Genomic DNA, 26,382 nt, shown 5'->3' with positions numbered 1-26,382 from the left:
GTTTTGCTTGCCAGCTGATAGCAATTTTATTTGAATTAGTGCCAATTAGAGAGAATAAATGGGGTCTGTAGGGCAAGAACAGTTCCCTGATAAGGGCTTCAGACAGGACCACAATGCCTCAAGAACTGCATCTCATATGAACTGAAATCATTATCTGAGGTCCTTCTTTGGGTGCCTCCCCCACATAAGGTCTGGAGGGTGGCCACACAGGAACAGGCCTTTTCTGTGGTGGCTCCTTGTTTGTGGAATGTTTTCCCCAAGAAGCCTCACCTAGCACCTTCATTACATATCTTTAGGCGCTAGGTGAAAATGTTTCTCTTCAACCAGGCATTTGGCTGATTAACATTCTATGCCCTTTTAAATGTCTTTGTGGGAGGTGATCATTGGTTTGTTTTTGTTTTTAATTATGCATTTTGTGTTTTCAGTTTGTATTTTTGTGTTGTAAACCACCCTATGATCTTCAGATGAAGGGCAGTATACAAATTTAAACATAAAATAGGTGCATGAACTTTATATTCCTGTTCAGGTCTGAGAGGGCGAGAGGCTGTTGTGTGGCAATACCCCGACGCCTCCCCGAGAAATAAAGAGACACAACACATTGTATAAGGTTAATGGGCATAAAAGGCCACAACTTTATTGATTACGGATGTAGAGAGGTATTGGCCTAGGCATTGAATCTAACCGACTATATCCGACTCCAGCCCGCTCTGCTGGCAGTCTGTGAAAGGTTAACCACCGTTGAATGAGTCCTGCGATGCACATCAAGTAGGACTCATCCTGGGGCCACCGCTAGGGTGCGTGCTCTCTGGCCCTCACCTACCACGGCTTCGGACTTTGCAACGCCCCCGGACTCCTTAAGGGAGTACCTTTCCAAATCTTGGGGGAGGTGATACCAGCAACCTCCCCCCCACACCTGTACCTTCTTGAGATAATCCAATGCCTACCGCCAAAACCAAGTTGTGACAAACTGCCACGAGGTAGGCGAAAACCACCTGGCCTGAGCCAATTTGCCAGGTGGGAAAATTCCTACCCAGCCTCAATAGGCGACTGACCGTAGTCCGTAGCGAAGTCACGGAATAACCCTGCCTAAAAGGGGGAGGTGGGCGGGAGAAACTTCGGAGCTAGGTCAAAGAAGCGAGGTCGTTTCCCCGCCGCACGCCCGCTTAAATAACCGGGCCACGCCCCCACAGCACACCCGGATTGGGTGCGCTGCGGGTGTGCCGCGGCAGGGAACGGGCCAATGGGCTGGGGGGAGTGCTAACCATCCCCCCCCCCTACGTGAAGGCCTCGTGGTGCCCACAACATCTCCTCCCCCGAGGTGGGGAAGAGACTTTTTAGGAGGGGAGAAGGGATTATTGTGATGTAGTTCTGGTGCTTGAACTAGCCCTAGCTTCCTAGGGAAGCTATTTAACTTCAGAGCAAATAAGCTAACCATCTAAAATATGTTAATGTAAAATGACCCAGAGATCCCAAAAAGATTTGAGACCTCAAATGCTTACTTACTAGAAGTAATGGCACTGATTCTATTGGCCTCTTGAAACCAGCACATCAGTCCCAGCCAGGTAATGAGGTTTTGGGTGAAGGAATCTTACTTTTGTGCAAATAGGTTTAGAACTCTGTTTCAGGATTCATTTCTGTGAAGCAATTTAAGATTTCATTTCTTAATTTTAAGGCAGAAAAACAATCCCTTAAGCTGCAGCTTGAACGCATTGAAAAGGATCTGCAGCTGAGCAGTGAGCAGAATACACTCTTAAGAAGCAAGCTACATAAAGCTGAACGAGAGATCAGTGCCTTGACAACTAAAGTAAGTATTTTGATGCTGTCAAGACAGATTTTTCAGAGATGTTACCAGAACCATTAGCTATGAACATACCTTCCAACCAACCATTTGGAGACAAATTGTCTCTATTACATGGCTTTATTTCTCTCCTTTTTCATAATTCAGTGTTTGAAAAGCCAGGTTCTTATTCTCTTTGTATTTTTCTGTTGGCATGAAAACATAGCTAGCATTTTGTTTTTGGCACTGTTCCCTGAAGCAGTAATGACATCTACAAATCACATTTAATACCACTTACTATTGTGAATATAGGAGGTTGTCTTATGCCACATCAGACTGTTGGTTGGTCTAGCCTAGCGCTAGTCAACTCTGAGAACTACCGGTAGTTACTTGAGGTAGCAAACTGTTTCTAGCCTGCACCTCTTCAGCCAGTAGGTGGAGACTTGTATGATAGAGAGAATGCTCTTTCGCACATAATGTTTCTCCATACAAAAATTAGAAGTTGGAGAGAGAACTTCTAGCCTAATCTTTTCCTTGATATGTTTGTTCTCTGTGTGAAGGATAAATGTGCTGCATTCCACTTGCATGAGTGGAAGTTCCTTGCATGTGGAAGTGGGAGCAGTGACTTTTTAAAAAATCCACCTTGGTTATTAAGATGTAAGGCATGCCTTCTCAATAGTTATATAAACAAGAAATTGCTGCATCAAGTTAATCTAAATAGCCAGTACTTTCACTTGCGATCTCAAGATTCTCACTCTTTAAATGTTAGTGGGCTTTTATTTCTCAGATGGGGAGAATTGTACTTTCATGTTTTCAGCCTGAAGCTTGTGCCAGATCTTACCTGTGATAACAGCCTATTTCTTAGAAAGCACCTTCCCCCTCCATCTCAATTCTGTTTGGGAAAGGGGGGAAAATAAGACTCCTTGCAGCAAGTCTAAGCTGCCTAAAGAGAAGGGTTGGGGATGGGATCCAGATTAAGATAGTTGTGCTTAAGTCACAATGTGACTTGATTTTAGTGGGAACTAATTTGGGGGACGTGGGTGGCGCTGTGGGTTAAACCACAGAGCCTAGGGCTTGCCGATCAGAAGGTCAGCGGTTCGAATCCCCGTGACGGGGTGAGCTCCCATTGCTCGGTCCCAGCTCCTGCCAATCTAGCAGTTCGAAAGCACATCAAAGTGCAAGTAGAGAAATAGGTACCGCCCCTGCAGGAAGGTAAACAGCGTTTCTGTGTGCTGCTCTGGTTCGTTCTGGTTAGTTTAGAGAAATTATTCCTCATATTATTCTGTTTTCTTCCTTCCATGAGGGCAAAATAGAAACTATGTTTTAAAGCACAGAAACACAAAAACAGAAACTGGGTAACCACAAGATGACTGTTGGAGATTGTAGAAATGATAAACTGTGATCTTTCATCTTAACGGCCTTCTATGTACGCTGATACCTGCAGCAGTAGCTATTATTAAAGAAGCCAGGCATCCATATGATAGAGAATGGAGCTGCAACTGCTTCAGTGTGGAATAATTCTCATTGTGAGAATTAACATTTAAGTATAAAGGAAGTATATTAAGGAAGCCCACTTCTCTACTGATCAAGTCCCCCCCCCCCAGTCTCACGCACAGTGGCCATTTTACCTCTTTCTCCTGGAGGAAGAGGCAGGCCACCCACATGCCCCACCTGTGCCAAGGTGGGCACTGGAGGAGGCGGCGGCTTTGGAACAGGCAGAAGCTGCACACAGTGATGCTAATTGTCTCCATGGCTGGCAGTTGCCTTCTTCCTCCCCACCTCTTTTCCGACATCGTAATATGCTGCCATATCGTGACGTTTAAATGTGATACAACACAGGCAGAACACGAAGGCACAGAAAAAACCAAAGTCTTAATGTATTAACAGGAAATAAGGTAAACGCAAAGTACAGGCGATACAGGGTGGATCAGCAACGACGCAACAGATAGGTTGCCGGCGTTTAAGACCTGTTTTGCCCAATATTGGGCTTCTTCAGTGGTATCTTCTTCTTTCTGTTCTTGTAATACATTCAAGTTAAGTTCGTTAATATTTAAACAAAATATCTGAATTGGTGTTTGGACAAACGAATTTGTACAAGCAATACTTACAGTGAAAGTACAGTTTCTTATTTAGGCTTAGGCCACAGAGTTTTCTTGTTAATTTTTCAAATTCACTAACAACAAAAATAGAATACTGATTTCAGTTATACACATTATTAAGAACAGATATCTAAACCAAGCATATCAGAAATTAAAGCTTACACATTTTATATTCTTTGTATTCTTAGTTAGAATGTGTTATTTTAATATTATATTCTTTGTTAGAATTGAATAAGGTGGCCTAAGCAAGATTGCTCTGTTTGAGTCACACATACACAGGAAACTCCTTCCCGGGAGATAAGCAATTAGGGAGGGAGAGGCAGAATTCAAGTACTGAAAAGACCGAGTTGGTGTATGATTAAATGAATACTGAAAGATCAAGCTCTGAATTGAGGCCATGCGGTTGTAACGTCTTAAGCATGAAAATCAATTTGGTTTCTTGTTGCCTGAGAATCTTTAAAATATCCTGTTTATGGTATTTTTCGTGTCCATGGGGTCACGAAGAGTCGGACGCGACTAAACGACTAAACAACAAATGGTATTTTTTAGGGGTATACTGCCAGATGCAAAAAAACATGAAGTCCGAATCACTATGCTTCTTTTGTAGGAAGTGAGATGTGAGGGGGGCTTCCATGACTTGGTTACGGAAGCACAATATCTATGTTCCCCTATGCAAACCTTAAGGGGTCGCGTAGTGCTTCCTATGTACAGTTTGTTACAGGGACACCTTATGCAGTATACAACATTCTTAGAATTGCAGGTTGTCATCGAATTAATCTTAAAGGTGAACCAAGTGTGTTCACTCCTGATCTCCTTAATTGGCAAACTGTAAGGACACAAATTGCAGGAGCCGCACCTATAGTGGCCTTTGGTAATAATAGATGACGGTTCTAGGCAATCTGCTTTCACCAATTGATTGCGTAGGGTCCCTTTCTTTCTAAACCCTAAGAGCGGGGGATCTTTACAGCCAGGAATGTCTTCCACAATGTGCCTGTGTTTGTATATTATGTTTCTGATATGATGGGCTAGGGGAGTGAAATCCATCCCCATAACTAAACAGGAGGATTTTCTGTTGGTGTTGTCAGGTGGTGTTGCAAGTAACTCTTCCCTGTTGCGACTGTCGATGCGTTTGTATGCGTCTTATATAATGTAATCAGGGTAGCCCCGATTAGTAAGGGCTTCTCCTAGCTTGTGAGCTGCATTTTGGTAGTCTTTCTCGACAGTAGCATTCCTTTTGAGCCTGATTAATTGTCCGTACGGTAGATTCCTTCTCAAATGTGATGGGTGGCTGGAAGAATAATGGAGTAGGGAGTAGCGATCTGTTGGCTTTTTGTAGGGTTTAAATTCCAGGGAGTTTTTGTCGGAAATGTAAACAATTACGTCCAAAAAAGGAATTTCTTCGTCATGATGGTGGCAAGTAAATTTTAAATGGGGATCCAGAGTATTAACCCATTCTAGAAATGCTGTGCACGTTCCTTCAGATTTAAAAATTATAAACAAATCATCTTTTGATCAAAATAATATCCTGTAAGTAAGGGTTAGATCCAGAATAGAAATATTTGTTTTCAAAATCAAACATATGAATATTGGCCACCGAAGGGGCCAGAGCCGCTCCCATAGCGACACCCTGAGTTTGGAGATAAAAGTCATTTTTATACCGGAAGAAATTATTTTCAAGAACAATGTCCAATAATTGGATTAAGAAATGATATGGTGGATTTTGTTCTTGTCTGGAACGTAATGAATTCTCAATGGTTCCTCTTATACCATAGTTACAAGTGGAATGTTGGTATACAGGGAACCTACATCTAGGGTTGCTAAAATAGCACCTCTAGGGATGGGAACATTTTCTAGTTTAGCTATGAGATCTTTGGTGTCACGGATATATGTGGTGGTTGCAGTGGAGTGTTCAAATAGAAATGAGTCTAGGTACTTGGATAGTGGTTCAGTAAGTGAACCAAACCGCTGAGACAATAGGGCGGCCAGGCGGAGGTAAAATATTTTTATGGATCTTGGGGAGAGTATAAAAGATTGGGACCCGTGGATTTTTGCAGAGTAAGAACTCGGCAGTCTGTATAGAAATATAATCTAATGCTAATGCTTCATTCACTGTGGTTCGGATCAGGGTAAAGACTTTAGGGGTGGGATCATTGTTGAGGGGTGAATAATATTTTTTTATCGGACAATTGCCTGATAATTTCCTGTTCATAAATGTCTGTGTCCATTAACACGATTGCCCCTCCCTTGTCCGCAGGTTTGATTGTAATCGAGCGGTCACTTGCCCATTTCTGAATTAATTCTTGTTGTTCTTTAGTAATATTATGTCTAATGGGAATATGCCGTTTTTCCAATTTGTCTAAGTCTTTTATAATTTCATGGTGGAAAGCTTCTATCCTGAAATCCTGATTATGGGGGATAAATGTGGATTTGACTCTGAAGGGAGTGCTCTCATCCAAGCTGTGGCATTTAGCTGGTGGTGTATTGAGATATGGAAAGCAGATATTGCACAGCCCTACAGGTAACCACTGAAAAGGATCTCCAAGATGGTTTGGAGGGCAATAGCTTTGTATGCATCTCCAGGTAGGGTGCAAGAGAGCCCTCTCTGTAATCTTGAAATGTCACTGCCAATTACTGTGGACAGTTCTGAGCTAAATGTAGCAGTGGTCTGACTTGGTTTAAGGCAGCTTCGTATGTTCCTGATCAGCAGTGATACAAAAACCAACATTTTTAACTAGAATAACCATTGATGACAGGTAGACCATGAAGGGATGTGGTCAAACCTTGTGATGTGTAAATGACAAATGGAGCTTCCTTTTTTCCTTTAAGAAAATCAGTGTCTTAACTATAGTTGCTTAATCAAATACTAATTCTTAAAACATTTGTAGCTTCTACACAGTAGCGGATTGTGATTACATTTGACATTGAAAAGAGCTTTCTCCTACTGCTTAATTTTTAACAGCCCTATAATTACTGTACTAGGAAAGTTTAAACTAGAATTTCAGTTCATTTCAGACAATAATTGTCTTCAATGTTTTGATTTTTCTATTGAAAAAACAGTGTTACTTATGTGGCAGGAAGACAGCTGCTTCGGTTTTACATTGTGTTGGGTTTGTGACGAAGCACGTTGAAATTTCTTTTCCAAGGTTAGCTGTGTGACATATAAGAGATAGATGATCTGCCATAATACTGAGCCAATTATACCAGGTCAGTGATTTTAATGGCATAGTTAAGACTAGCACTTCTCTAGCATGAAAGCTTATGTTGTCGAGTGACAGATTGCCTCGCAGAACATTGAACTCAGTAAAAACAGCAAGTTGCCAAATTGTGTGCTTCCTCTGTGTCTATTTTAAAATCTCTTAAAACACTGTAGAAGTTTTAGACATTTGAATGCTGGCCTTTAAGGATGCTCTTTTATGTTATCACCTTTGATTACCCAGTTTAGTAGTACAGGTAGGTCCCAGCTTCTGAACAAAATGTGTCCCCAGGAAATCACTTGTTAGAAAGCGATCGCATAACAAGCTGACAATTTCCATTCTTTGCTATGGGAATATTTCTAATCTGTGGTCTCTCTTCCCCTTCTGCAATGGTTACTTCCTAAAATGGCTACTGCCAACTACCGGTAGCAGAAGAGAGACAAAGGAAAAACTGAGTTGCCCAGTCTCTCTTGCTCTCTGATTTGTCCACTCCCCTCCTTGCACCACCACCATTGTTTCTACCTGAAAATGGCTGCTGCCGACCAGCAAAGCACAAACTAAGGAAGTGGGCAAACTGCCTGTTTGGATATCTGAATCGGTCGTTCACACAGTGAATTTTGAGCATAATTATGTTCAGATAACTGAATTTTGGATAACAAGTGTTCTGATAGCAGTACCTACAAGTATTGTATCCTAACTGATCAGCACAGCTTGGAATGGATTGAGTGCATTTCTCAGCAGTGCTCATTAAAAAAAATAGTATTCCCACATGGGTGTATAGTATTTTTATTTGAAATGAGGTTGACAGTTTCATTTAAACATTGACCTGAATGCTTAAGCCACTTGGAGCCAATTTGCATGGCTCCAGGAAATAGGTTTTTCATGTGAAATTGGTTTGCATGTGTCTATGTGCATGCAAGCAAGCCCTGGTTCAGACAAAAAGTTTTCATGTGAGAGGCGCCTTGTTACAGGTTGCATATATGTATCAGGTGTACATGTGTATCAGTTATTACCTAGTCACAGTTCTTATTAATATCTGTTGCAAGTTAAATAATAGCAGATTGGGGTATTCATTAATAATTGTTTGAAATTTTATCTTAAGAATTTCCAAATAATATTTGTGTGTGCAAAAGAGAGGTGGAGACCCAGCTCCTGTTAAATTGGGTATAAGGAAGGTGCTGATCACTGAATGCAGTCTGTTACAGATACATGGCACTAGATTCCCCTATTTAGTCAGACATTGATGAACATAACCTGAAAGCTTTTATGGTCTACAGTATTTTTAATTTTTTTTCTGTAATTCCCTACTTTGGGAATTAATTTATTATCTTTAATATACTACCTTTCTACCAAGGCACCCAAGATGCCTGAAAGAATATAGTGTTGGGGTCTGACAGACCTCTAGGTATGGTGTTCCATTGTGTGAGTGCCACTGTTGGAAAGGCTCTGCTCCTAGTGGTTGCCCTGCCACCTCTCATTTGGCAATGACACCCAGAGCAGGCTGTATTTTAAATGGTTACCATTTTAAAAATATTTTTCATAAATCATTTCAGCTACCATATTTCTAGCTTGGGGAACTCCTATGGAAGTAGGAGAAAACCTCAGAATCTTTCATCCAGAAGAAGATAGGAGGGGTTCTTGCATGATTTTATCCTCCTTAAGCAGAAAGAGGCGAAAAACTGTTCTGATCAAAACTGGAAATTGATAAAACATTATCTTCTATAGGTTGAAGAACTTAAGCATTCACACAAGTTAGAAATAACAAACATCAAGCTGGAAGCGGCAAGAGCTAGGACTGAGATAGAAAGAGAAAGAAACAAGATTCAAAGTGAAATAGATGGTAAAACTTTATTACTTCAGTGATTTGTTATTGCCACCAATTATAGATACAGAATTTTGTCTTTGAGAAAAGTTTAGAACAGTCCAGTAAGTACTGTCGTGCAGCCATATACCTTTCACTGGGATACTTTCATTTTAATGTGTCACTTTCAATAAGCTGCCATGGTTTTTGTCTAACATGTAGCCCCACTGCACCCAGCTATGTGCTCATATACCAGTAAGCTGACATAACAGAAGTAATCATGGATATAATTAGTGTAATTCTTAAATTCAGTAGGGACTTTTCGCCATAACTGTCATAGCATTGTGAATATTTAATTTTTACATTTTTAATGTCTTTTTCTGGGGTTGGAGGGATATTGTGGCATTTTTATGATAAAGTAAAACATGAATATATTCTTTTTTTTTTTTAAATTTTAACCTTTATTTCGTATTTTATAATTACAAACGAGATCATAAAACATATACCATAAATCATAAATTATATATCAAAGTTACATAACAAAATCGTAGAGCATAAATCAATGAGGTAGAAAAAGAAGTAGAAGAGAAAAAAAAGAAAAAAAAGAAAAAAAGGAAAAAAAGAAGAAGAAGAAAAAAAAAAGGAGTATAGCATATATATATACTCCCATGCATATGTAATATGTGTGCATACACATATACATATACATACCAGATAAAAAACAACACTTACATAAACATAGAAATATAATACAGATTAAAAAAGAAAAAGAAAAAAAAAGGGGGGGGGGGAAAACATATTTCCTATTGTTTGAACATTGCTTCCCTTTATCAGTTCTACTTTGTCCTGCTTTATCTCTATCCCCGCATTATCTACCAAATTAACATTTCCTCCATTAATTACCCATTTGTTATTCATCCTATATGTATTTTACTCAAAGCATATCACCAAACTTGTGTTTATTTTCTCCTTTTTAAAATACTCTTCAACATATTTCCATTCTGCTTTACTTTTCTGTATCGGGATATCTCTAATTGCTGCTGTCATCTTTGCTAAGTTCATGAATTCCACTAATTTTACTTGCCATTCACCAATTGTTGGTACTTTCTCTCCTTTCCAGTTCTTTGCTATAAGAAGGCGAGCTGCAGCACATGCATATAATAATATATTTTTCCTATCGTTAGGGAAATTATCTGGCACCATACTCAATAACATTATCTCTGGTTTTTTCTCAAATGTAAACTTAAGCATCTTTTTTAATTTTTCATACACATTGTTCCAAAATTCATGTATTTTATCACACAGCCACCAGCAATGGTAATAATTTCCTAATTTCTTTTTGCATTTCCAACATTCTTTCGAATTAGTTTTATAAATTTTTGCTATCTTTTCCGGTGTGAGATGCCACCTGTATATTATCTTCATCATGTTCTCTTTTATATTTGAACAAGCTGTAAATTTCATGCCTTCCCTCCACAAATTATCCCATTGCTTTCTGAATATCGGTCTTCCTAAATCTTGTGCCCACCTTATCATTGTACATTTGACTTCTTCGTCTTTCAATTCCCACTCTAACAAGTGGCTGTATAATTTTGCTAATAGTTTACTTTCATTATCTAACAAGATCTCCTGTAATTTAGATTTGTTATCTATAAAACCAATTTCCCTGTGCTTGTTTAAAAGACTCTGCATCTGATGGTATTGCAGCCAGCTCGAACACTTATCCTTGATCTCATAATACGGTTTCAATATTAATTTCCCATTTTCCTTAATCAATAATTCTTGATAAGTTAGCCATCTTTTATCATAAGTTCTACTACATACGGCCGTCATCTCTAAAGGTGATGTCCACCAAGGCGTTTTCGGTTCCAACAGGTGTTTATAGTCCATCCAGATCTTTAATAATGCTTTTTTGAAAACGTGATCTGAGAATTCTTTTGGGTTTCCTCTCTTTTCATTTAATAAATATATGTGCCAGCCTGCTAAATTTCTAAACCCTTCCAAATCCAAAATTTCTTTATCTTCCAATTTTATCCAATCCTTGACCCAGCACAAGCCTGCCGCGGCATAATAGATCTTTAAGTCTGGGACTCCCCACCCCCCTCTTTCCTCAATGTCAGTAAGTAACCTAAATTGAATCCTAGCTTTTTCCCCCTCCCATATAAATTTACTTAAATCCCTTCTCCAATTCTCGAAAACCTCTTTTTTATCTATAATAGGAAGCATTTGAAAAAGAAATAACATTTTGGGTAAGACTGACATTTTGATTGCCGCAATTTTGGCTGAGAATGATAATTTCAAATTTCCCCATCTTTCTAAATCTTTTTTAATGGATTTCCAAATTTTTGCATAATTATTTTCGAATAAATTAATATTATTTGTTGTTATTTCAATTCCTAGATACTTTACTTTCTTCACGATTTCCCACTCTGTTATTGCTTTTATCTCCTCTTCATCTTGTCCTCTTATATTTTTGACCAATATTTTAGTTTTTTTCCAATTTATCCTTAATCCTGCCACCTCTCCATATTTTTGTAGCGCCAATTCAAGATTTTTTATTGAATCCTTTGGATCTTCTACCATTATTACTACATCATCAGCGAATGCTTTAATTTTAAACACATTGTTTTTCACTTTGATCCCTTTAATGTTCTCATCCTCCTTTATTATTTTCAACAGGCATTCTATTGTTAGCACAAACAGGAGAGGAGACAGTGGACACCCCTGGCGTGTCCCCCTTGACACTTCGAATTCATCTGATAATTCCCCGTTGATAATTAATTTCGCTACTTGCCTTTTATATATTGCGTTTATACCTTGGAAGAATTTCCCCTCTATTCCTACTTTCACCATCATTTTTTTCATATAATTCCAATTTACATGATCAAAAGCTTTCTCTGCGTCCAGGAATATAAACGCTACTTTTTTCCCAGGGTTCCAATCCAGAAACTCTATAAGATCTAATACAATTCTCACATTTCTGCTCATCTTCCTTTTTGGTAGGAAACCCTGCTGATCTGCTCCTATAATTCTACTAAGAATCCCTTTCAAGCGATTTGCTAAAATTCCGGCGAAAATTTTATAATCTGAATTCAGTAGGGAGATGGGCCTAAAATTTTCCACCTGATCATTACTTTTATCTCCTTTAGGTATTAACGTTATAAACGCCTCTTGCCAGGTTTTGGGGGTGACGCCATCCTCCAATATTTTATTTACTAATTTTTGATACATCCCTTCTAATTCTGATCTGAATACTTTATAATGTAAATTTGAAAGACCATCAGGTCCCGGTGATTTTCCTATTTTGAGTTTACCTATGTTTTCATGAATCTCTTGTATTGTTATTGGGTTATTTAAGATTCTCTTTTCTTCTTCACTTATTTGTGGTACTTTACAATTTTTTAAATATTCTTCTATTTTCGCCTCCTCTACCTTCCTCCCTGTATATAATTTCTTGTAATATTTCACAAAGCATTTTTGTATGTCTTCTCTTTTAATCCAATTTTCTCCCCCGTTTCTAATATTTGTAATTGTTTGCCCGTTTTGTTGTTTCCTTAACCTCCATGCCAATAACTTCCCAATTTTCCCCCCGGCTTCAAATGTTCTCTGTTTTGCCCATTTAATTTTCTTTTCTAACTCATAACCCATTAATGCTGATAACTCATTTTGCCAGATTTTAACTTGAATTGCTGCTTTCTCATTTTTAGGGTTTTTAGCTAATTCTTTTTCTCCTTCCTCTATTTTCCCCTTAATTATATTTAATTTTTTTTCCCTTTCTTTTTTTATTTTGCTTCTCTGCTGTATATACATACCTCTTATAAATGCTTTACCTGCATCCCAGACTGTTTCTAAGCTCATACCTTCTGTTTCATTAGTTTGGAAAAATTCTTTTATTTCTTTCTTCATTTTGTTTACAAAATTCTCATCATTTAGAACACTCTAGACGCCATCTGGTAAATTTCTTATAATTATCTTTTATTTTCAACATCACCGGGTTGTGGTCTGACAAAGATTTTGTCATTATTTCAGTTTTCACTACTTTGGAAAGTAAATTTTTAGATACCCACATGATGTCAATTCTCGACGCTGATTTTTTAGACTCTGAATAGAAGGTGTATCTTCTCTCTCTTTCATTTCTTAGTCTCCAACAATCTACTAAATCAAAATTTTCCACGATATTGAAAAACACACCTGGTAGTCTCCCTTTATTCTTTTTCTGGTTGCTTGATTTGTCTATATCCGGTCTCACTATCCCATTAAAATCTCCTACTAGGATTATTTCTTCATCATTCGCAAATTCTCCTATCCAGTCATTTAACTCCTTAAAGAAATTTATTTTCCCCCCATTTGGCGCATAGACATTTATTACCATGACATTACCATTGGGGAGATAGAGTCTCGTTCCGACCACTCTCCCTTCCTTGTCTTGAAATATTTTTTCTGTTTTTATTTTATGTTTAATATATGTTACTACCCCTCTTTTCTTTTTTGGGTCTAGCGAAACAAATTCTTCCCCCAATTTTTTATTTTTCAAAACTCTTTCATGTTTTCTTGCAATATGAACTTCTTGTAGGCATATCACATCCCATTGGCTTTTTTTCAAAACATGCTCTATCTTATTCCGTTTAAGTTTATTATTTAAACCGTTCACATTCCAGGAAATAATATTGAGATTCATTCCTTTATTAATATTATAACACTTTCCCAATCACTAAAATAAATTTCACGAACTTGCAAAGAGTTTTAAACACCAAGGAGATATCAATTTTCCCTCAAACTTCTGCCTTATCTGCTTAGTTCCTCCTATTTCCTCCCTCAAATCTAAATAGGTCTTAATAATTGTTTATGTTTAACTAAAATTTAAATTCAATTATCTAAACACGCTATCAAGCAGAAAAATACAAAAAAAGGTAAAAAAAAAATAAGATAAAGTAAACAACACTATAAAAACCCTTCACTACATTTAAACCTTCAGTTATCCCTCGATTTGACCCTCTTCTTCGTTGTTCTCCTCCTCCTCCTTTATTTAAGTATAAATAATCATGAATGGATGACAATTCTCATTTAAGAGAGGGTTCACACAATTATTGCAATATGAGAATATATTCATGTTTTACTTTATCATAAAAATGCCACAATATCCCTCCATTAATGCTCCCATTAATGCCAGTAGAAATAGTGTCTAATTTTAATTCTGTAAATGCATATGAAATGCATTACTGGTGAAGTTTGAACACATTTAATTGTCATTGATTTTCCCACAGGTGAAAGTTAAACAGAAACTTAACCTTCCTTCTGAAACTTGTGGGACATAGGCTGCAATCCTGTGTGCGTGTACCTGGGAGTAAACTTCACTGAACCCAGTGGGATTTACTTCTGAGTAAATATTCATTGAAGGTTCTTAGCCTAATTCTATAATACTTCCCTAAAGCTACACTGATTTAAGTAGTGGGAAAGTTGTAGGCAAAGTTGTACTTGAATGTAAGAAAAAGGGTAGCTTACGTGAGTGAGCAACAGATTCAGTTTTATCAGCTTCTGTGTAATGATTTTCAGAGCTTTCAAATACTGCAAATGTTTAAAAACAGGTTTACACTCAGATAATGAAATACGTAAGAAAACACTTGAGCAGCACAAGATGCTTTTAATAGAAAAGGATCGTGAATTGGTACGCAAAGTACAAGCTGCAGAAGAAGAAGGCTTCCAAAAACTTGCAGCATTACAGGAGGAAAAGTAAGTATGTTCTTGTATGTTTTCTTCTCTTGCTCAAAAAGAGTTTAAAATTGTAGCAACTTCCCTGCCTATGAATATAGTCATTGTGCATTATGTTCCAGCTGTAAAATTGCTGCTGCTAGTTGCTATTGCTACAGTGGACAGGGTGTTTTAAACGCATCTCACATTGCTTCAGTATCCTGAAATCACTCTTGCCCTGTCCAAGGAAGCTGCTGAATTAGTTGTGCCTGGCTATGAAATCTGAGGAAAGGAGCTTGTGCTGTTTCTGCACTAGTCATGGAACACTGAAGCTATACCAGCCAAGTAGAAGTGTTCTCTCTCATATATATATGTTTATATATGTGTTTTTGTGATACGATTTAAAAAACAAAAATCTGTTTTTCACAGCTCTTAAACACTCCATAATGTTTCAGGTTAGAACTTGAAGCCAGATTATCTGAACTGGAGAAAATCAAAGTGGAGCAAGATACTCAGAGGCAGTTGGAAAAGGATGAGTACAAAGAGAAGTTATCTGCTCTGCAGGTGGCAGAAGAATCCAGCAGAAGGGAAATAAAGGATCTTAGGTAATTTGTAGAGGTTTTAATTCTATTTAGGAATTGGAGTTTTTAACACTTTATCAGAAAGTGTTATTGCCTGCTGAACAAAGCCCTTGACACTTCACTGCTTGTGTCTAAGCTGGGCAGATGTTTTTGTTTCTCTAGAAATGGGTTTCTAGAAATAGGTATTTAATTGGAAGACCCTTGTTTTGCACCATTTTCTTTGCCAGCTCAAGCATGCTGTTGCCTAAAGTTATTCTTGAAACTTCTACATTTTTCACAATTACACAATATGTGTAGCTGTACATATATTGTATTGTACGCTATAAAATACAGTGAAGAAACTGATAACCATTGTATTAGATTTTCTTTTTATATCTTATACACACATATATTGCTAAAAGTTGTTTGGAACCAGTCCTCAATACATGCATTGTCACTCCCATTCATTTCCTCAACATTCTTTCTCTCCTGCCCTTCAAGTTTGTCTTTCCAGTTTCAATATTCTCTAAACATTCTATCTGTTAAGAATTTTGGTTCGTCTTGTGAACTTTTTATATATTCAACCATGAATTCATACCCATTTACACTCTGATGCACACAACACAGTGAAAATCAAATGAGTCAAAGAGAAGGTCACAAGGAAAAGAAAAGGAGAGATTAAAAGAAAAGTGGGGAATTCAAGTCAAGCATAGCAGCAGGTGGTCTTCAGTTTTGTTTCCTTTTAAATTCTTTATCTGTCAAAAACATCTGTACCTCTTCTTTGTATAGTCAAATCCACTTAACTCTTCATGACCAGGTGTCAATGTATGTTTTTATACTATATTTCCAATATGCAATAATAGCCTTAATTTAAATGCCAATTTTGCCGTTCTAATCTTAAGCATTTTGTTCCTTCTCTAAGTTTGAAAAAGCTGGGATGTTTCCTAATATCAACACTCCATAAGACCACTTTCCACATTTTCCTAGGACCGACTTAGTATGCTTAGCCACTTCTCAAAATTCAGCAGTTACTGGACCTTTTCATTATATATGTTTCAAAATGTTTCCCTGTCCCCAACACTTCCAACAGGTATTAATATTAACCCACCATTTATTAAAACATTCCATTGGATGCTCAGTGCATTCTGTGCAGAATATTCTGCCGAATTAGTCTTAAGTATATATCCAAGCCTGAGAGAGGGACAATCTTATCACATTCATAAGCTATTCTGGTAACCTCTTTTGACTGAAGAGCAGGATAAAAATCATTTCAGTGATAAATATAAAGGTAATGCTGTGGAGTCTCTTTCCAATATGCTGGAAATTAGTTTTTCATTTAATTCCATAATTCCACTCTTGTGTCAGATTTTGTTTAATTTAAAAATGCCAATCTAGTGTAGACTTTTTAAAAATCACAAATCCTACTTTGTATTCATTTATAGGCTAAAGATTCAACAGCAAACTATTCATTCTGAGGAGCTTGAAAAAGAGAGAAGTGAAAATGCTAATCTAAAGGGGGTAAGATCCAACATCATACTCTGTCATCTTCTCAAAATAGATCACATGACTTTCCTGGTTTAATTGTAGCCGCTTGTATTGAAACCAGCATATGATAACAGGTGTGCTTGTCAGTAGTATCTGGCATGCAGATGTGCATTGCCTCTGAACAGGCTTGTTTCGTTATCATGGCAAGTAGCTGTTGTCTTATTCTCCATCACTCTCTCCTGTTCCTTTTTAAAGTGACTATCATCACATCTTATGGCAGTGAATTTTGGAAGTTAGTTATGTGCTGTGTGAAGAAGTGCTTTCTTTGTCCCAACAAGTCTGCCAAACATTTAACACTGGGTGACTAGAGTTGTTTTCCTGTGGGACCAATTTGTATAGGTGACTCCTCCTACTTGCTCCAGGAAGCAGGGCCATGCTAGATTGTCTTTAATGCACCTTCTGTGGAAGGCACTAACGTACCTCCAGTTCTTTATCATGCTCTGAGAAAACAACCCCCACAGCTTATTTAATATACGAGCTTGCAGCTGTATGCATATCACTGAAAAATAATACTTTTAAAAGATGCAAAAATGGCACACGGGAAAAATAAGAAAATGGCACAAACATGGCATGTGCAGGGAGGGCTGCAGGAGAGCAGGAAAAAAATGGCCAGCAGCCTTAATGAGAGTGTTTGGGTACAGAAGAGGCGGTTGGAGAGGGTGATCAGAGGAGGCCAGAGAGACTTGTGGAGAGGGTTGGAGAAACAATGGAGGCTTTTCAAGTGGTGTTCAGGGTGGCTTTTTAAACCGACTGCAAGTAGGCACTCATTTGCAGATGTCTGCAGTAAATGCACAGGTGTTGAGGGAGTAGGATCTATGGCACATTGGGTTGGGTCCTGTAGTGTGGCTCCACTTCCTATTGTTCACATGTAACTGCTACAGTTGAGTGATGTGTACATAGGGCTTATATGCTGTTTGGTGGGACTTCTAGAGCTTTGATAAATTATTTCATCTATCATTTTTATGTTTCTTTTGCAGCGCATCCAAGATTTGCAACTCCAAGTGGCTTCTCTGTCACAGTCAGAGAATAATTTTCTAGTTTCCAATCAGAAACTGAAGGAAATGATGGAAAGATTAAAACATGAATGTCAGAATGCGAGAAGTCAAGCAGAAAGGGCTCAGTTAGATTCAGAGAAGTATGATTTCATTTTTAATATTTTGCTACTGTTGTCTCAAGAAAGTAAAGTTCTGTGGAGAGTAAATGGCCCCAGATGTTTATCTTGGGTTCAGTTGCCTGTCTTATGAATTTTATCTATTATGATAGATTTGAAATGTGAATTAATTATTTCTTGGTTTACCTACTTATTTGATCGAAACAAAAAAGAAAAAAAAATTCCTTCCAGCTACTGGAAGGAATTAAAACTTTTTTTAAAAAATGTTTAATTTTTGTTTCGACCATGTCAGACCAACACGGCTACCTACCTGTACTTATTTGATAGCACTGATAACCTGAATGCAATCCCATGTACACTAATGTGGAAATAAGCCTTATTAAGCACAACATGCATAGGAATGTGCTGCACATTAAGACGATATACGTAATGTTGCCATAAAAACACATAGATTCTCTAGGTAGAATTGTGACATAAGGATTTATTAACTAATTATGTCTTTTCTGTAGCAGGAAAGTAATTTACCTTGTTCCATTAAGTGTGAATGTAGCCTGTACATATAGCCATGTACTTAGTTATCTCTTAATCTATCGTCTGCCTCTCACAGGAACTCACAATAAAAACAAAATACAGTATGATCACATCTTGCACACAATTAACTTGCACAATTTTATTCTTGCATGGTTGAAAGTTGGCTGGTTGAAACTGCTTTTGTATTGTACTTTCCTGGTGCAGAAAGAGCTTTTAAAATCTCTGGATGCTTGCTGGGCTCTTGGATGCTCTTGCAAGATCTCAGGAACTCAGGTGGCTCTGTGAGATCTCAGGAGAGCATCCAGAGCCTGGCAATCTAAAAGTTCTCCGCCTTGCTTGGAAGGTAAGGTTGGTCAGTTTTCTCTCTGGATGGATATTTGAACTCACAGGAGCCTTTACTTACTTCTACTAATTCATTTATAAGGCCATATAGAAGTGCCCCAACGTACAGTTTTGTAAGGGCTGATTTAGCACTTGACATCCTGCAAGTTTCAGATCACCTTTCCCATAGGTATGTCTGGGTTTCATTTAGCCATGTGCGATATACTCAGCACATTCATGAATGAGGTGATTAACTGTGGATTTGATATGCAGGGCAACCATTTTTTTCCCCCTCCAGAAATTTGGAAGACAAACATGTCGAATGGCTAGAAGAAAAACATAAACTTATTCAGCGTATTACAGAGGTAGAACAGAAGTATGACCAAATGAAAGAAAAATTGCACCGGGCAGCAGTTGCTCAGAAAAAGGCATGTCACTTACAGCATATATCTGAGGGAAACTTTTTCATTCTGGGTTAGCTAAAATTATGCTTCTATAACACGATTCTAATTGTAGCCAACATAATATTTGTAATTTGTAAAACAAAATATTGACCTCTATTGCTGAAAGCTTTTGTTTTAAATGGCAAAAAGAAGCTGTGATAGCACCGAGAAATACCCCTAGTTGTGACATCTAATTTTTGTTTGTGGATAGATATTAACAGCTACACACCAAAGGTAATTAGATTTTGAAAATATGTAGCTTTTTTTTCTCCCTCTGTGGAAAAATGCAAAAGTGTTGCAGAAATGTTTTCACAGCTTTGCAGAGTACCAGTGACCTTTCTTTCCTTCTCTCCCACACACCAAATAAATTAACAGAAAAATTCAGTGACAGAGGAGAGAAAGAAGCACAAGGCTTTGTCCCACTACTTGATGCCCTAGTAGGATGTGTTGTTCTTTCTGTTCCTCTTTTCAGTCAAGGTCTCTGTTTGCATCATTCCTGCTAGCCTTTCCCACTTTACAAATGATGCTTGTAATAAAATGACAATAATTTTGTCTCTCTTTTGGCAATCAAAGTAACTCCAAATGGATATGTCCCCGCCCCCAATAAATACACCAATTTTTCAAATGCTTCCTCTTCCATACTTGATTTTTTCCCTTATTGTAAGCATGTTGATGTGCTCAGTATTAAGTACCTCCTTCCCAATGAATATATGTAACTAATTTGATAATTTGGGGATAATACTCCAATTGGAGGATGTGGGTTAGAAAATGGAATGCTGCATTGGAGGTCAACAATCAAATGAATGTTTGTTTCTCTAACTATACATAGTATTTGCCCTATTTGCAGAGGAAGACACTTAATGACAAAAAGCAAAAGAGGTTACTGGAGAAGATAGAGCTGTTGGAAGCCAAGAGAGAAGAACTGGAAACGGAAAACCAGGTGTTAAATAGGTACATTGAGATCTTGCTTGCTCTTGAATTTTGCTGTGTTTTAGAGACAGAATGACTGTCATCATTAAGGTTTAACATTGCTTTCGACATACAGTAGTACCTCCGGTTACGTAACCCTCTGGTTACATAAACTTCAGGATGCAAAAGTGGCAAACCCGGAAGTATTTGACTGGGTTTTGCTGCATGCACAGAAGCAGTCCTCAGGTTGCAAAAACCTCAGGATCCGACCGGATCTCCAGAACGGATCCTGTCCGCAACCAGAGGTGCCACTGTCAATTCTTTGCTGCATCACTTGAGATGGCGTTGGTGGTAAAGTTTGCATGTTTGAAGACAGTGTCCTGTTTGTTTCACGTCTTGATTATTTTAGGCAGAATGTTCCTTTTGAAGAACATATTCGCCTTCAGAAAAGACTAAAGGATTTGCAGAGGAGACATAACGAATTCCGCAGGTTAATTCTGTTTCCCAACATCCCAGTGCTGAATCAAGTAGGCTTATTGTCTTCAACTCCGATACCTGGAGCAGAGGCATCCTTCCCTTTCTTGCCGGTAGGTGATAACTTACATGGCCGTTCTCAAAGAGATGGTTTAAGGTGGTGATAACAAGAAAATGAGCTTGTAACACAGGAAGAAGTGTTGAAAGATTAAAATTCGAAGCAGGTTTCTGAAAGTTTTGGAGACAGTATGAGAAAATATATAAAACAGCCCCAAGGTAGTCTGTGGTGGACTAGACCCAGAATTCAAAGAATTACCTTAAGCAAAGCCAGTAAGAGTTTTTACTTCATTGCTTTAAACATCAGAGTTCTGTGTTCTTTTTATAAAAAAATGCTTTGGGAAGACTTTTGCTTTCAAAAGTTGTTCACCATATTACATGGATATCTGCTGTTTAGAGAAACAGAATCCCAACACCCTCTCATTTGGATTATGGACTATTTTATATACAGGTTATATATATATAGGTTTCATATTTAATTTTTTTTTAAAAAAACAACAACATTGACTTAGTGAGGCGTACAAAAATATCTAAAAAGTAAACAGAAGCTGGAAAGGCCCAAGCACAACATCAGATTGCGATGAAAGTGTTAGTCATAGAATATCTCTAAATGTTAAACATAATGGGTTGCTTCTTAATTTCAAGGAGGAACAACATCAAAAAGAGCTTTCCCTGCTTCGCAAGCGCTTGGAAGAACTAGAAACCACCCAGAGGAAACAGCTGCAAGAGCTTGAGGCCTCTACTGAACGAGCTCGGTCAGTAATAAGCACGGACTCGAACTCTGATAGACATAAGCTTGTTGAAGAGTATGGTCTACCAGCTGGGGATGCCAAATAAACACTTGACTCTAAAGCATCATATACTTTTTGTCCTTTGCCAAAAACACACGCAGAAGTGCCTTGAAGTAGAGGATAGACTGCATCATTTTCTATATTTTTAATTGATTGTTTTTTAAAAGTTACAACAGCAGTAGAATTCAAGAAAAGAATGAGGGGTGTGTGTGTGTGTGTGTGAGCTCTTCGAGTTTAGATTATAAGAGGAGATCCATTATGTTGCACTAAACCTTTTTTTTCTAACGACTTTTCTCAAGTCACTTAGGGAGTGTAGTAGCTGTGTGGAAAAATCCCCCTTTCCAGTTTGATCATGAAGTTCTCCATAGTACTGTGAGCTTGAGGCTGGCATCATGCAATTAAAAATACTGAAACAACCCAGAACATTATTAGTTGAACCCTAACAACTAAAGGCAGGTAAAATTCTGGGAATTTGATCTCTGCCTTTATAAAGTACTTTATTTTCTGCACTTTAATATGATTATAAAGGATATCAGAAGTAACAATATTTTAAAATGATTATGAATTATGAATATATGCTTTTTACCTTTATAGAGAGATGTGTGTGGTGCAAAACAATTTTTGTTTGTTAACAAAAAAGTGAACAAATCTATTTATTATAATATATTTTTGTAAAATCGACTTCCTTGTTGTGTGTTATTTAATTGCAGCAGTGGTGTAAGAGCACTGATTTTCTTATTTTAATACAGTCTAGGGGTTTTTTGTTCCTAAAAAGTGCCCTTGATTACCATGCAAATAATTTAAAATGCATCTGGTTCCTTTTCTTTGTGTAACAGTGAAAATACAGCTTTTGTGATGGCATATGTGTTGGAAGTTGCTCAGAGTTTCATGCTATTCACCTAATGTCATCCAGTTTTGGGTTCTAATGGGGAACAAGCCATGCAGGGGAACAATCATTTTTCTGGTGGTTCTAGATATTATTTCAGATATGAAATAACTTCCTCCTACAGTTTTGGAGACAGACTCAAAACTGATTGTAGATGAACTATGGTGGCTCTGCCCCTCCCTGCTCTAATCTATACAACTCTTGTCAAGCAGTCCTGCATGACAATTCATTAAATTAGTTTTCACAAGCGGTTTGGTTAATCTTAAAACTATCAGGTAATCACAGAGAATCCAAAAGCTATAGTTATTGTTTTTGGCTGTGGTGAATTTATGCTAGTATGTCTTGAGTAATTGGGTCTAGGGAAGAAGTGGAAGATTTCCTCAACAAACTGATGTCTAGTGGATGAAGAGATCACCTCAATTCCTGAGTCATCGATTAACAAGTAAAAGGAATATTCACAGGTAATCTCTGATTCCTTCACATGCTGTCTGTAACTTGAATATCAAAGTGCCATGTATGTTGAAGTGCAAATATTAGAAGGCGGCAATAAGGTCTAGAACGTATTCTAGGCATACTTTATGCACCAGGATATATGATTTTAGAACAGCTGTGTCACGATACTTGTTTAGCTCTGAATAAGGCTGGGCCTTCTTAGGTTATGCATATAAATAGGGAGTTATTTCCCAACTGGAATCTTAAGTCAGACCATTGCTTTGTATAGAATACCAGCCAGATTCCAGAAATTCCAAAATTGTGATACGAACCTCCAGCTGAGAGACCAGAGAAGAATGGAGAAATGGTCATTTCATGCCACTCTAGCTTTCCTTTTGTAAAGCAGGGATTTTGCAATAAAAGTCTGACATGTGTTCTAACTTTGAGTTGCTTTGAAAAGTTGAAGTGTATATATAATTAAAACTACAAGTTAAACAAAAAGACAAGTTAGCAAAGTAAACAACAAATACTTTGTATTTGAAATAAACATCTCATGTAAATATCATGTATTTTCCATCAATGCATTTTTATACAAATGTCTCATTTTCATAGGAGTTATTAAGATGTATCATGATCAGATGAAATATTTACCTGCAGACATCTGAAAAATAAGTTTTGATTGTTTTACGCAGTTTACAATAAGTGTTATGCTTTCAGCTGTAGATTGTCACAAATATTTCATTTCACTATTTAGTTCCTCTGACTGATGCAAGATATTACCGTACAGTTATCAAGCCAATCAAAGGTCCTACAAGCAACAACACAGCTTGACACCTACATTAGTTTCATAAGTTACAGTTGAGGTTAATATCAGATGAGCACTTTACAAAGCAGTTCTGCCATGAAAAAATACCTGCAATGTTCCTGGTAAGACAACTATCCTATAGTGTTGACCACTGTTTGTGACTCTTCCCACTCATTTGTATTGCCTGGAGAAGTGACCTGCAAATTTGCTTCCCAATGCCAAGATAGTTGTATTAATTTCATTAATTGTAATGTTTTGTGAATGTAATGCTTTTTACATACACTTAAGCTTTATTGTGATTGTCACAGTCTGCACTTCTAGCATTTCTAACCTGCCAACTTAGCATAACACTTCATGCTTCTGCTGAAATGGATGGTGGGCCATGAAAGCCAAAGACTACTGTAGCTACCCCAGCTGGAAAACACGCATGTACTTGCAAAGCTACGTAGAATTTATTTTGGTAATCCTTCCATTTATCTAGAATTTTAAAAAATATGAACAACTGCAGGTACAAAATAAATCAGAGCACCCTTTTCTGCCTCAGAAAAAGGGTCAATTAAAAATACCTTAATACTTAGTGGTCCCTGAGTTTGTTTTGAAACTTATCTGTTGTCTATGCAGGGGGAAGAAATGCTTAGAACATAGATAATGCTGGACACAGCTATAGCAATTGAAAATTTCAGTGGGATGTGAGCCAGCCAATCCATTCTGCATGCTTCTCCACAAGAAGGTATGTAAAGTGTCCCATATCATTCCACGTAGGTTCCAAACTGTTTTCTTGGAATGCTGCAAATGACCTCAGTAGGCCGGGCCTCCTAGATCCAGTGGTTATGCTTCTTTAGGCTGCAGCACCCAAGTATCTGGAACATACTGCATGTTTGTGCTCATGTGGAACTTAGAGAAGGAGGTTGTCTCAGTTCAATGAGGTAAGGAAATTATTTTGGCAAAGTAGGCCTTTGGAGCACTATGCTGAAAATGAAATTCAAGCAGGTTGGTTTTATAGATTTGTGGCTCAGGGCCTTTTTTAAAAAACCAACAACAAAACCCACATCAAAAGTGCTTAAAACACTGCCAAAATTACTTAATGTAAGATGCTCCCTGATGCATCAGTCTGAAGGTCTCTATCAAGTGCAGCATCTTGCTTCCCACAGGCAAGGGAAATCTGCACATGGCAGCAAGCTTCCAGTCCTATGTGCCTGGCTGCATATTTACATCAACAATGTAATGTTTATCCAGGCTGCTCTGAGATGCGTCTTCGGTGCAGCTAGGGATGCTCATTCCCATCTGGACTTACTGTTGCATACTATTAATGCTTGAGGAGAACTTGATGCTTTGAATGTTCCACTGACAGTAGCAGTTTTTAAAGTTCATACTAGCTTAGTAAGGGAGCAGTTGATTCATCTGAAATCCACTTGCATTTTTTCTTTTCGTCAACTAAGGATTTTATATACAGCAGCTGCTTCTGTGCTTCTTCCAGCCCTCGTTCTTTCTCCAATTTATTCAGTATCTATGGAAACAAAAGAAATGTGTGCAGCCTTATTTTAACACATTTTTTCAATGTCACAGTAGCTCTGCTTGAGCAAACCACATTTCCTTCTAATGCCAGCCTATGCATCTTGTTATCCTGTGAGTGACAATAAACTTATAAAACACTTCCTCTGACAAGAGCTACCTAAATTAAAAACCACAAACATTAGTAAATGTAAGCCCAAATTTATGTAATGGTAGCAGCACAATATGAAGTAAGCATATCAATGTGCAACAGTCATGAGGAAAGACACAGCCAATATGGGAAAGCTGTCCCGTCCCCCAGTGGCATAACAAGGGCAAAGCAGAAATTTGTATCAATAAAATGACCACATCCTTTATTCCAAAGCCACAGACTGAAACATTTTCAACAGTTGTAAGAATAGGGTGTGATTTGAAGGGGCATGTTTAGACTAAGATGATTAATCAGTCACACTTTGGAAGCTATGAAATGGGGAGAGGAGTGGCCCAGTTTTAGGTTCCACTAAAGGGGAATTATATGTGGCATCAAAAGTGTTTAGAATTTGGATGAGTAAACAGGTATTTATGACAATAAACTTTAGTGAAACTTGGTCACTGCTTTTTAATCATATTGCTTAATCTCATAACTTGGTAAAGGTTCCTGTTTCAGGTCCTACCAGGTATCCCCTTCCTCTGTTCTCATCAGACTAATCCTTAGTTAACTTTCTGTTCAACTCTAACCAGCCTGACACCACTCATTAAGCCACTACCCCTGACATGCGGGATAGTTTGTGCATTATTAAAATTGCCATAAATAAGTTTTATTTTACCTTACAGAATTTGACAGTAGATCAACAGTGATATGCCTATATATATATATGCAAATAGAGCACATTATAATAAATGGATTTAAATATAATACAAGCTGAACTGTTCTACAATTAAAACATTGAAGTAACCTTTAAATATAAAAAGACATGCAGTGGCAGTCCTTGGGGTTTCAAATTTCAGCAGCAACCTGTGCAATGCCAAAAGTTGGCACGCTCAACCACCTCCTGCGTTCCATTTTGTACGTGAACCAAGCTGTATATTTAGGTTCTGATCAAAAGGTACATGTGCACTGTACATTACTCATGGAATAATAGTGGTCTGAATGTTTACAGACTTCCTCAGTCAACCACTCAGAAGTTTTGCAGCCCCAGGCACAGTGTAGTATAGATAAATGGCATACTACTAAACATTTTGGTAACTAGAGAAAGAGAGGGAGTGAAAAGAGGAACTTACATCATCATAATATCTTGCTATGTAGTGGTAAATTTTAGTCAAGGCTGCAGACTCATTAAATTCATTTTCATGTTTCTGCGGGGGGAGAAAGGGAAACTGGTGAAACAAGACTAATAGCATATGAAATAGTTAATAATGACATGGCTTGCAGACAACATTGAGCCAAACCATAGCTGAGTGCAAGCA

The 26,382-nt window shown here is 37.7% G+C and overlaps 2 protein-coding genes across 8 annotated transcripts in view; one reads left to right on the top strand and one right to left on the bottom strand.

Moving 5' to 3' along the window:
* Window positions 1-21,982, top strand: part of CEP83 (centrosomal protein 83) — a 32,218-nt gene extending 10,236 nt beyond the window's left edge. For all 5 annotated transcript variants that reach the window (XM_060279703.2, XM_060279704.2, XM_088652592.1 and 2 more), the window contains exons 7-16: window positions 1,673-1,804; window positions 8,796-8,910; window positions 14,457-14,601; window positions 15,015-15,164; window positions 16,562-16,637; window positions 17,642-17,799; window positions 18,926-19,055; window positions 19,918-20,021; window positions 20,389-20,566; window positions 21,156-21,982. In XM_060279703.2, the coding sequence (XP_060135686.1) occupies window positions 1,673-1,804; window positions 8,796-8,910; window positions 14,457-14,601; window positions 15,015-15,164; window positions 16,562-16,637; window positions 17,642-17,799; window positions 18,926-19,055; window positions 19,918-20,021; window positions 20,389-20,566; window positions 21,156-21,347 (1,380 nt within the window). In that variant the 3' untranslated portion in view covers window positions 21,348-21,982. The remainder of the gene's footprint in view (window positions 1-1,672; window positions 1,805-8,795; window positions 8,911-14,456; window positions 14,602-15,014; window positions 15,165-16,561; window positions 16,638-17,641; window positions 17,800-18,925; window positions 19,056-19,917; window positions 20,022-20,388; window positions 20,567-21,155) is intronic.
* Window positions 21,983-23,135: 1,153 nt separating this feature from the next.
* PLXNC1 (plexin C1) overlaps window positions 23,136-26,382 on the bottom strand; it is a 59,918-nt gene continuing 56,671 nt past the window's right edge. For all 3 annotated transcript variants that reach the window (XM_060279702.2, XM_088652589.1, XM_088652590.1), the window contains 2 exons: window positions 26,197-26,271; window positions 23,136-24,931 (listed from right to left, as the gene is read on the bottom strand). In XM_060279702.2, the coding sequence (XP_060135685.2) occupies window positions 24,797-24,931; window positions 26,197-26,271 (210 nt within the window). In that variant the 3' untranslated portion in view covers window positions 23,136-24,796. The remainder of the gene's footprint in view (window positions 24,932-26,196; window positions 26,272-26,382) is intronic.

The sequence above is a fragment of the Zootoca vivipara genome, chromosome 9 (genome assembly GCF_965207765.1).
Source record: "Zootoca vivipara chromosome 9, rZooViv2.hap1.1, whole genome shotgun sequence".
NCBI lineage: Eukaryota > Metazoa > Chordata > Lepidosauria > Squamata > Lacertidae > Zootoca > Zootoca vivipara.
The sequence above is the reverse complement of the archived record's forward strand: the minus strand, read 5'-3'. Positions and strand labels throughout refer to the sequence as shown.